Source organism: Trachurus trachurus (assembly GCF_905171665.1).
Source record: "Trachurus trachurus genome assembly, chromosome: 24".
NCBI lineage: Eukaryota > Metazoa > Chordata > Actinopteri > Carangiformes > Carangidae > Trachurus > Trachurus trachurus.
In genome coordinates, this window is record NC_139910.1 from 27,428,500 (window position 1) to 27,440,799 (window position 12,300).

A 12,300-nucleotide genomic window follows, 5' to 3' on the forward strand; every position below is an offset into this window, starting at 1 on the left:
TCCACCCGGGGTGTTCACTGCACACAGCATACCGGACGCTGCCCCATCGCTCCCTGGAGGAGCTAACGAGAAGTCCAGATAGATCTGCAGCAGCTGAACGCTTCACAAGTCTCTTTGTGTGTGTGTAATGATAGCCGGTATTGCGGAATATGTGTTAGAGCTCTTTATCTAACCAGAGGTTTTTGCGAGGTTGCACTGCATTCCTCGTGTAGTTTTGTAAGTTTAAATTCAGATAAATAAAAAAAAGTTGTTGAACAGTCACTGGCAGCATCTGGGACTTTATTTCGGTTGAAGCCGACATCCATCCCGTTGTTAATGTTTATTTCTCGTATGTCGTAAGTCGTCTGTGTGTGGCTCGTGTTGATTAAAAACAGAGCTAAGCTTGTCTGTCACATCTGAAAGGAATTTGAAAAAGGAGCAAACGGTGTTGTGATAAGATCAGTGAAAAGTGCTTTTGACAGCCACGTCAGTTTTAATGATTTCAGTGGTCCAGTACCAAGGTGTGTGCTGCTGCAGCTGGACAAAGAAAAGACAGCAGATCATGAGGAAAAGATGTCCACTCGCTCAGAGGTCTCGGGAATCTGTTTTTGATTGGCTTCTGCTTTGACTCGAAAATATAAACCTGATTTATCTCCCTCTTTCTGTTTTTCAGCCCTGCGAGGCCTTTTCGATTCCCAAAAAGGTAAGACCTGCCAAAAACGTATTGCAAAGCTCTGCCTTTTATTCCTGTCATCCATCCATTACTGCTCCTGTGGAGCCATCATTCCTCAGTCGTGAGTCATGAGAGTTATCGATGAAAGTTGTGCGTCTCTCTGTGTACCTGGCCTTTGTTAGCCAGCAGTTTAGATCTTCTCATCTCTCCATAATACTGCTGTTTGAAGTCTACTCCAAGAGACTGTTTAATAGAGGATTATGACTTTGTCAGGGCTGTCATAGAGGTTTGGAGTTGCAAAATCTCAAGTATGTCAGGTTTTTCTAAGAGACGGTGACTCAGTGTACAAAACCTGAACCTGAACCAACACTGCAGCTAATCAAGCAAGACTGATGAGGCTACATTTGATGTCTGCAGTGTTTTCTCATGTCCCCTTTTTGTTCTTGATTTCACTGACTGTAAGTCTCCTTCCTGTTCCAGCTATGCTGAGCTGATAGCTGATTGGCCGGTGGTGGTGCTGGGTGTGTGCACAGTGCTCATTGTGGTGTGTGCCCTGGTGGGTGTCCTGGTTCCTGACCTCCCGGATTTCTCCGACCCACTGCTGGTGAGTACAGTAGCCACAAATGTCAACACCCTTCCTACAACACAAGGCTCCTTAAAGGGATAGTTCAACATTTTGGCAAATTGGCCCATTGCCATAATCCCTATAGTCATAGCAGTAGGTTCCTTACCTTTAATTGTCGATGCAAGCTATTTTTAGAACGGTGGAGCAGAGCCATGAGCTGTTCAGAGCTACGCTACAGAGGATGATGGGATTTCTTGGTTTCCCTCATCAAATACACAATTCAACAACTCCACAACGTTCCGGTGGACAAGTTGTGACCTGCACATTCACCACGCTATGAGATAACAGAATGTTATGAAACAGAACGGGAAACCAAGAAGTCCCATTAGCCTCCGTAGCGTAGCTCTGAGCAGCTCACGGCTCTGCTCCGCCGTTCTAAAAACAGCTTGCACCGACAAATAAAGGTAACGAACCTACTGCTATGACTATAGGGATTATGGCAATGGGACAATTTGCCAAAAAAGTTGAACTATCACTTTAATACCCAGCCTGATCCCACATCTGAAATACTAGGACAAGTTGGTTACAGCCCAAAAGCTTTTTAAAATATTAGTGTGAACCAGTGATTTCATCTGTATTTAAGAACCATAAGTGTAATTTCTGGATTTCCACCTGAACTTGTTCATATGAACAGTGACACCTCTGTAACTCTAACCTGTGTCCTCCTGTCTCCTCCTAAAGGGGTTTGAGCCACGGGGAACAGCCATTGGCCAGCGGCTGGTCACATGGAACAACATGGTGAAGAACACAGGCTACAAAGCCACACTGGCCAACTATCCCTTCAAATACGCTGATGAGCAGGCAAAAAAGTAACTTCACACACACACACACACACACCTCTTACACCACACACACACTTAACTCTTCCTTCACATTCTTTTTGAAAGTATGAGACAGAGAGATGCAGCTGTTGAAGAGTGCAGGAAATAAAATAAAAAAAGAAATAAAGAAAAAATAATGTTGTTCCAAACATTTTAGTCTCGTAATGCAAGTTCAAAATTGTACTTGTCCCACTGAGGAGTGTGGGATGAGGGGAGGAGACAGAGGTTGAGGAGGGGAGTAGGGGTGTGTGAGATGGATGAAAGGGGGGAGGGGGCCAGAGGAGTTGAGGGATACCGTTGACAGACGCGCTGAAAAGTCTGAATCCCCTCCTGAAAGAGAAGGGGAGCGATGTAGAGATCCGTCCATCCACAAGGTCATCGTCTGTCTCCTGTCAGTGGGAGTCTGCTCACTGATCAACAGCAGGTCTTTGCATGTTTATGTCTGTATGACTGTTTTGTACAGCTCACTCTGCAGGCTTTTATCATCATTTCTTTATATTTGATTTTTAAATTTAATTAAATTAAATTTATTTGTTTATTGTTTAACGGGACTCTGCATATTCATGAACATACAATATGTAAATATGCCAGATTTTAGCTCTGAAGCTAATTTCAATCTGCAGTCCTGCAGTTCACAAAAAACAACATTAGACAAGGACAAGAACAAGAACAAAGCACAACATGGTACAAAAACCATATCACAATATATACAATATATCACACAGTAGCTTCAGTCAGGAGGAGCAAGTAGTAGTAAAACTAAAATGCATTTAATCGACAAAGGTGTCGTATAGTGCTGTTAAGATTCATTAAAGTGCATCTGTTATAAAGTACTATTTTTTAAAGGGACATTGTGTAACTTCTCCTGTTATCTATTCACGAAAATAGATTATTTGGTTCAAAAGTCTGTTTTTCATTAATCAGTAATCCCCCCCATCAACAAAGTGAAGTGTTCCTTTCAGCTCTGAATGAGCCGTTCATATCATTCATATCTCCATGGAGCGGGTAAGCTCGGTGCTGCTGCCATGTGGTGTCTCCATGTTTTTACCTTCAGTGGCAGCGTGACGGTAGGAAACCACGGAAACTCAGCGGAGACACCGGAGCTGTCGGCTCAGGTGGAGGTGGCGTCTGTGAAAAGTCACCGCGGTAACGCAGCGAGGAGGAATGGAGCGTTACACTGATGCTGCATTCACCTGCAGTCGGGCAGACGGCCGTCGCTAACAAACCAGATGTCATTTTAGTCACAGAAGTCCAGAGAAAGTCGGTAAAACGTGGGTCAGGTAAACAATACCACATCGCCATGACAACATATTGTCACGTGTATTGTTTTGCCTCGTGCTGACGGACCACTTGTTTACATAGAGGCTTGTTTATGCCTTTACCTGCAGCGGCTGTCGTCCGTCTGCCATCTAACCGATTTCACGTGAATGCAGCATGAAAAATAGGACTGAGTTTCTTGCGATCCACAACCGCAATGCTAGATGGGAGGAATTCCTACACAATGTACCTTTAAAGTGCCATGTTGTTCTATTTTAGTGGTTGTGATCAGGCAGAGCCACTGACTCCGGGGTTAGCGGTCCTATTCTCAGCTCCCTGCGGCTGCATCAGGAAAAACATTCAGCATGAAACCTGCTAAATCAAATATGCAGATGGTGATCTGCTGTTGTGATGCTGATTCACCTAATGGAACCCAATTAAGCATAACCACTAATGATGCTGGCATATTTATGACTGATTGTATCCATCTTTCCACCTGTTTTGGCTTTTAATTAGTTGCTTTTTCCGATGTAACGGCCGTGGATGGTGACAGGCGTGGACGCTGCAGTGAGGTCACGGCCCTCGGAATCTGATTTTATCCCCGTGGCCAAGATTAGAAATTCTAAAAATTGCAGCTCGGCTCTGCTGATTAGAAAATGGATCCTTTCAGCTGCAGCCCGGCTCGTCCTCTCTCCGTCTCCGTCTCCCGCTGCGTCTGTGTCTCTCTTTGTCTTCCTCTGTGTCTCGCTCCACATGTCTGTCTGCAGATGTAATTGTCTACTTATATGTGTACGGTGCGCACGAGGCCTCTGCTGCTGTCAGCGAGCTTCCCTGCCTCATCCCTTCAGTCTGTCAACCCCTCAGTCTCTGTCTGACACACACCTGATTGCTCTGCCTTCCTGTTTGGAGCTGAGGATGTGATCCACACAGGAAGGCTGAAGCATAATCCTCACTCCAAACTCAGCACGACATTACCTTATTTTTTGCTACATCACACAAGTACACATACAACACACACACCACAGAGACTCACACTTCATCAGGCCCGCGCGCTGAATCGGAGCCAGTATTATTATAATAATGAGGGGAATATCCCAGCCATGTAGGGAACCATTCATCTGGTTTTGGAGGGAGCAGTAATTACTGCTGCTTATTTCATCACTGAGCTTCAAATCTGCTTCCTTCATTTTGTATCAAACGCACTCTGCAGCGGCGGACACAGCAACGTCTCTGTTCTCTGTCTGCATGATTTCATAAAATACACAACAGGCTGTGGTCCGGTGCCACTCACAGGGGTTTGTTTCATGTCTAACCTGTCATCATTGAACTTTTTTTATTCTATCAATGTGACAGCATACTGTAAATCAAACCAAACTGTCTTCCACACAGAGACATTATTCTATCATCACTTTTTTCAAACTTCTTAGAGATTGCCATTGTGGCTGATTTAATGAACAACACGCCTAAGTTTCCAACTTTATTGTTTTGCAGTCACCAAGAGCCCAGGTGGCCTGAAGACCACTTTGACAGAGACAAACGACAAGCAGAGTGGGACTTCAGTAAAGAGTTTTTCTGTGATGTGCCTGGTAAGTTATTATGATTGAAACATTGAAGAAATTGAAATTGAAAAATGAAAAAGACCTCCCAAAATGTGTTTTTTTACACAGACTTCTGAAAAAAATGACCATAACTAAGCTGTCGTAAATCATGTTATTGTGTGATATGTTCTTTGTATCAAAGATTCAGTTCATCTCAACACAATAGGATAGAATATTAATTTGGGAAAAGGTGGAGCAGTTATGATTTCATAGATTATATATCTTGATAAATAAGAAATTATATTAAAAAAAATAAAAAATACACAATCCACCCATTAGTATCAGCCTGTTTCCAGCTGCCAGGTCTTTTCCAGACTGATGGTATAAATGTTTTTGTCTCATATTTCCCAACTTTTATTATTTCAGCAAAGCTTGTTTTCTCCTTTGAGTGATCAAAGCTTTTTTTCTTCATGCAGGTGACAGTTACGCCCGCCTGGTGTTCACATCAGCTGAAGGGAAGAACCTGTGGAGTATTCAGGCCATCAAATCAATGTGCAATCTGGACAACACCAGGGTGCGTTTAAGGACCAGCAGTAAAACCTGAGGCATTATGCCTGAGTGGCCAGCATGTTTTTTTGTTTTTTTTGTTCTTCATCCACTTGTTAAAGGGATACATTGAAATTTCACTCATTATCTACTCCCCCTCATGTGGACTAAGGGCTGGGAGAAGTTTCAGAGTCCTCCGTGGCTTCTCTGAGTTACAGGGGGTCTCGGCGTAGCAGTGCATGTCCATATGACGGTTGTAAATGGATACCGACTGTCTTCGTAACAAAAAGACACACCAAAAAACATCCAAATACCTCCATGCTGCTCGTATGTAATGTCCGTCTTGTATTGAAGCCCCGAAATGCAAAATTGTCCAGAAAAAAATTAAATAAGTCTATATTTCAAACTTGTTTGTAGCGGAAGCTCCTCTTCCTGGTTCGTCAAATTTGGACGAACTGGGAAGAGGACAGACCCTGGTCCGTCCAAATTTGACGAACCGGGAAGAGGAGCTTCGAGAAGCTTCCGCTACAAAACAAGCTTGAAATATAGACTTATTTAATTTTTTTCGGGACAGTTTCGCATTTCGGGGCTTCAATACAAGAGGGACATTACATACGAGCAGCATGGAGGTATTTGGATGTTTTTTGGTGTGTCTTTTTGTTACGAAGACAGTTGGTATCCATTTGCAACCGTTATATGGACATGCACTGCTACGCCGAGACCCCCTGTAACTCAGAGAAGCCACGACTCTGAAACTTCTCCCAGCCCTTAGTCCACATGAGGGGGAGGAGATAATGAGTGAAATGTCAATCTTGGGTGAACTATCGCTTTAATGACTTCTGGTCTCCGTCCCCAGGTGCGTTCCCATCGGGACTATTGGAGCCTGTGCCAGCGCACCAACGACGCCTCCTGTTGCCCCAGCTGGACCCTGGGGAACTACATCGCCGTCCTCACCAACCGCTCGTCCTGCCAGAAGATCACGGAGCGCGACGTATCGCACACCCTCAAGATCCTGCGCTCGTGCGCCAAGTACTACCACAACGGCACCCTGGCGCCCGACTGCTGGGACATGGCCCTGCGGCGCAAAGACCAGCTCAAGTGCGCCAGCGTTCCCCGGAAGTGCACCAAGTACAACGCCGTGTACCAGATCCTCCACTTCCTGGTGGACAAGGACTTCCTCAGTCCCAAGAGCCTGGAGTTCCCTCCGCCCGTGCTGAAGTACAGCATGCTGTTCTCCCCCACAGAGAAAGGAGAGTCCATGATGAACATCTACTTGGACAATTTCGAGAACTGGAACTCGTCGGACGGCATCACCACCGTCACGGGGATCGAGTTCGGCATCAAACACGACCTGTTTCAGGATTACCTCCTCACCGACACCGTGTACCCCGCCATAGCCATCGTCATCGTCCTGGTGGTCATGTGTGTGTACACGCGTTCCATTTTCATCACGCTGATGACGATAATAGCCATCATCAGCTCGCTCATCGTTTCCTACTTCCTCTACCGGATGGTCTTCAACTTTGAGTTCTTCCCCTTCATGAACCTCACGGCGCTCATCATCCTGGTCGGCATCGGAGCCGACGACGCCTTCGTGCTCTGCGACGTGTGGAACTACACCAAGTTCGACAAACCCCACGCGGAGCTGGCGGAGACGGTGGGCGTGACGCTGCAGCACGCCGCCCTGTCCATGTTCGTCACCAGCTTCACCACGGCCGCCGCTTTTTACGCCAACTACGTCAGCAACATCACCGCCATCCGCTGCTTCGGCGTCTACGCCGGCACCGCCATCCTGGTCAACTACATCCTCATGGTGACGTGGCTCCCGGCGGTGGTGGTGCTGCACGAGCGCTACCTGCCCAACATGTTGACCTGCGCCAAGCCTCCGCAGCAGCAGACGGGCTGCTGCACGCGCACCTTCTGGGCCGGCGTGTGTCAGAAAGCCAACAAGTGTCTGTTCACCGTGTCCGAGGCCTCCAGGATCTTCTTCGAGAAGGTGCTCCCCTGCATCGTCATCAAGCTGCGCTACCTCTGGCTGGTCTGGTTCTTCGCCATCACGGTGGGCGGGGCCTACGTGGTCTGCGTCAACCCAAAGATGAAGCTCCCCTCTCTGGAGCTGGCAGAGTTCCAGGTGTTCCGCTCCTCTCACCCGTTCGAACGCTACGACGCCGAGTACAAGAAGCTCTTCATGTTCGAGAGGGTTCACCACGGCGAGGACCTTCACATGCCCATAACCATCATCTGGGGGGTGACGCCCGTGGATAACGGGGACCCCCTGAACCCCAAGAACAAGGGAAAGCTGATGTTGGACAAGAGCTTCAACATCTCCAGTCCAGCATCTCAGCTGTGGATCCTCAACTTCTGCCAGAAGCTGAGGAACCAGAGCTTTGTCTTTCAGTCAGAGGAGCAGGACTTTACCAGCTGCTTCATTGAGACATTCAAACAGGTCAGTCCATCAAGTCTGATTTATTTGAATGTCTTAAAGGGGACATATCAAAAAATAGAAAAACGCCCGTGCACAGCCACAGTCGAGGTGCCGGTAGTGTGGCGAAGGAATAAACTAGTTAAGAGAGCCACTAATAGTGGGAACATACCGCACACTGGACTGGATTATGAGGATCTTTTTTTTATTTACTTCAGAGCAACGCGTTTGGCATGTGAGCCTAAAAGAAGCCACATCCGAAACGCGTTGCTCTGGAAAAAAAAAAAAAAAAAGATCCTCTAGTCCAGTCCAGTGTGCAGTATGTTCCTACTATTTCTGGTTCTCTTAGCTCTTTAACATATAGTTAGGTGTTTGTCTTGCCTTCTGGCCGCCAAAATGTGAGAATTGACAAAGAAATCTGTAATGTGCAGATTCCCGAGGTTGAAATCCATGTGGTTTTACGAGCTGTTGTCATTCAAAGATGTCATTAGTTTTTGAATTTGCATAATACCACCACTACCAGTGAGTACTGGTACTGGTAGAGGAGGTGAGGCGAAGTGAGCAGTGGTTCATTTGCATTTAAAGGGACAGACACTGATTAAAAGAGAGTTGTGATGTTTGAACCTTCAGGTATTTTGACTGAAGCATGTCACAGACATATCTTTAAGACACCTGGGAACTATTTAAAAATTTGGGAAAGGGGCAGAGTATGTCTCCTTTAACTTCTAAAAAAGCTGCAACAACGAAGTGTGATTAACTAGAACCAAGTTTAATCTTTGACTGTCACTTTTCTTTTCACCCGGTTTTAACAGTGGATGGACAACCAGGATTGTGCCGAGGGCTCCATCTACCCCTGCTGCAGTCAGTCCACCTTCCCCTACAGACCTGACGTCTTTGAGTTGTGCATCAAAAGAGCAATCATGGAGCTGGATCGCAGTACAAACTACCACCTGGACAGCAAGACCCCCGGGCCCCGGTTTGATATCAACGACACCATCAGAGCCATAGTTCTAGAGTTCCAGAGCACCTATCTATTCACGCTGGCCTATGAGAAGATGTTCCAGTTCTACAGAGAGGTATGGTCTGCAGCGCTTCATACTTTATGTTAAAGGTATGGTTCACCCAAAATTCAAATTTCACTCATTATCTACTCACCCTCATGTCAACTAAGAGCTGTGAGAATTTTCAGAGTCCTCCGTTCCTTCTCTGAGTTACGGGGGGGTCCGCGCAGCAGTATTTGTCCATACAATGGCTGTGAATGGACACCAACTTTCTTCGTCCAAAAAGACACACCAAAAAACATCCAAATACCTCCATACTGCTCGTCTGTAATGTCCCTCTTGTATTGAAGCCCTGACATGAGAAATTGTTCCGAAAAAAATTAAATAAGTCTATATTTTAAGCTTGTTTGTAGCGGAAGCTCCCAGTGTCTCAGTTCACTGCTCTTCCTGTGTCAGTGCAAATCATTTGCACTGACCGGCGGAACAATTTCTCATGTCGGGGCTTCAATACAAGAGGAACATTACAGACGAGCAGTATGGAGGTATTTGGATGTTTTTTGGTGTGTCTTTTTGGACGAAGAAAGTTGGTATCCATTCACAACCATTATATGGACAAATACTGCTACGCGGACCCCCCCGTAACTCAGAGAAGGAACGGAGGACTCTGAAAATTCTCACAGCTCTTAGTCGACATGAGGGTGAGTAGATAATGAGTGAAATTTGAATTTTGGGTGAACTATCCCTTTAAATAGTTTCTCTGTATGTTGCACTGACTGGACTCTTGGACTGAACACAGCTGTAATTCTCCTGACATGAATGACTGTGTGTGTGTGTGTGTGTGTGTGTTAGGTGGACGCCTGGATCACGGAGGAGCTGCGCTACGCCCCCGCTGGTCTGAGTCACGGCTGGTTCATCAGCAACCTGGAGTTCTACGACCTGCAGGACAGCCTGTCGGACGGCACTCTGGTCGCCATGGCGCTGTCGGTGGCCGTGGCTTTCAGCGTCATGCTCCTGACCACCTGGAACGTCATCATCAGCCTGTACGCCATCCTGTCCATCGCCGGGACCATCTTCGTGACGGTGGGCTCCCTGGTGCTGCTGGGCTGGGAGCTCAACGTCCTGGAGTCGGTTACCATCTCCGTTGCCGTGGGGCTGTCGGTGGACTTCGCCGTGCACTACGGCGTGGCCTACCGGCTGGCCCCGGAGTCGGACCGCGAGGGGAAGGTGATCTTCTCCCTCAGCCGCATGGGCTCGGCCATCGCCATGGCGGCGCTGACCACCTTCGTCGCCGGGGCGATGATGATGCCCTCCACCGTGCTGGCCTACACCCAGCTGGGCACGTTCATGATGCTGATCATGTGCATCAGCTGGGCCTTCGCCACCTTCTTCTTCCAGTGCATGTGCCGCTGCCTGGGCCCCCAGGGGACCTGCGGACAGATCCCCCTGCCCAAGAAGCTGCAGTGCCAGGCCTTCACCGAGGCCACCGCCTCACACCCCGCACCAGGAGGGAAAGGCTCCGGTCAGGCCAAGTACCAGCTGGACGGCCGGGGGGGGCAGGTGGAGCACTACGAGCTGGAGCCGCTGGCCTCGGGGCAGAAGACTGAAGACATACCTCGAGACGAGCACGAAGTCTGTACTCAGTTTTATAACGGAGCCCCCCCCCAGCACCACACAGCCCCTTACTCCCAAATCCACTACAAGAACAAGACTGAGCCTGAGAACGGACTCGTAGCCACACTGAGCACACCGTCCAGGTGCCAGTACTCTCAGAACACTAGCTGCACCTGCGGGGACCCGCCCCCTCCTCCTCCTCCTCACCTGGCTCAGCAGTTGACCCCCCACCCCTGCACCCAGCCCCCCCAGGACTCCACTTCCTGTCCCCCCACCCCGCAGCTCTTTCCTCGCTCAGGAAACACACCGTGCAAGCAGAGTGTTCCCCTCTTACCTTCTAACCTGGACCCAGTCTACACACACATGGAGTGCCGCATGCACTACGTCCACTGTCCCCCCGCCCACTTCCACCACTGTCCCCAGGGCCGAGTGGCCCCCCGCCAGGGACCCGCACACAGCTGCCATCTCAGGAAGTACTGCGTCCACGCGGCAAACCTGCAGCCCGCCTCGGCCAGAGAACAGAGACCCACGGCCTCGCCTTCAAACCGGGACACGGGCCCAGCTGCAGGTCCAGGTCCAGGTCCAGGTCCAGGTCCAGGTCCAGAGGAAGATCACAGACATGAAATTAGTCAATCGAGTCTCGACAGCGGCGCAGCCCCGACTCGGTGCCCCTCCCCCTCATCACACACAGCCTGTCACGAGAGACAGAAGGCGAGGGACAGAGTCCACTGTTGTGGCGACAACCACGTATCCGCCACAACCACAGAAACAACAACGCAAACAGACGCTTGTTGTAAAATCCCTGGCAACCAGGAGAAGCTCGAAAGTATTCCCGTCACACGGGAGCAAAGTGTCAAAAAGTGCAAGCAGACCTCCAGAAGCGAGCGGGCGTCCTCCGCCTCTCCAAAGAAGCTCTACTGTTTTAACAGGACATTGAAAGTGAAGTGCAATTCAGCTTCAGAGTTTAACATGCCAAAAAGTGAAACCAGTGTGCCTCCTATTGCAATAAACACTAACCCCTCTTCAGAAAGCTTATGTTGACCATAAATTGATATTTTACTATAACTCAATCTGGAACAAAAAGCAGATGTCTAAGAAGAAAAAAAAAAAGAGGAATGACTCACTCGATGTTTCCGTGCAATTAAACAGTGTTTAGTATGTGTTTGCTGACCAAGTGCCTCAGTGTGTTTCATAATACAGCACGGACCCACTAAATATATTCTGTTTACATTTTTCTTTTTTGTACTCACCAGTTCTTCACATGTCAGATTATGTTTGATTTTACAGTGAAACACACACTCACTCTCTTGATGAAGCAAATCATTTTTCCCTCCACACACATTAAAATCTTGCAGACGTTAAGTGTTAAGTGTACAGCAGCCATTTGCACCGTCAGGAAATCGTACAGTAAATATTGTGATATTGTGTGTAGTAATAAATATTTGTTGTTGGATATGATCACATGAACTTTAGCAGAAGTGTGCCACATTTTACAAGCTGATAAAAGAGTTGTTGCCTGACACTTTTTTTTTTTGTATTTGTGGGAGCTAGTGATGAATTCTCAGTGTGCTCTTGTCTTCAAGTCGCCACATGCCTCAGATAAAAAGATGTACTGTATGATTAAAATGTCTTTTTTATCACTATTGTCCTGCTGTCTGCCATTGTGTGCTCCTCCTGACACACACACACACACACACACACACACACACACACACACACACACACACACACACACACACACACACACACACACACACACACACACACACACAAAGCATAAAATGAGTGGAGGCTGCAGTGGAAGAAGGGGTGTATCTTTAATCATAA

The 12,300-nt window shown here is 47.7% G+C and overlaps 1 protein-coding gene across 3 annotated transcripts in view; it reads left to right on the forward strand.

Moving 5' to 3' along the window:
- The window catches only part of disp1 (dispatched homolog 1), a 117,148-nt gene extending 105,093 nt beyond the window's left edge, over positions 1–12,055 (forward strand). For all 3 annotated transcript variants that reach the window (XM_084001152.1, XM_084001154.1, XM_084001153.1), the window contains 8 exons: positions 653–682; positions 1,133–1,256; positions 1,959–2,086; positions 4,847–4,941; positions 5,370–5,467; positions 6,296–7,885; positions 8,674–8,937; positions 9,712–12,055. In XM_084001152.1, the coding sequence (XP_083857278.1) occupies positions 653–682; positions 1,133–1,256; positions 1,959–2,086; positions 4,847–4,941; positions 5,370–5,467; positions 6,296–7,885; positions 8,674–8,937; positions 9,712–11,514 (4,132 nt within the window). In that variant the 3' untranslated portion in view covers positions 11,515–12,055. The remainder of the gene's footprint in view (positions 1–652; positions 683–1,132; positions 1,257–1,958; positions 2,087–4,846; positions 4,942–5,369; positions 5,468–6,295; positions 7,886–8,673; positions 8,938–9,711) is intronic.
- The last annotated feature ends 245 nt before the right edge of the window (positions 12,056–12,300 follow it).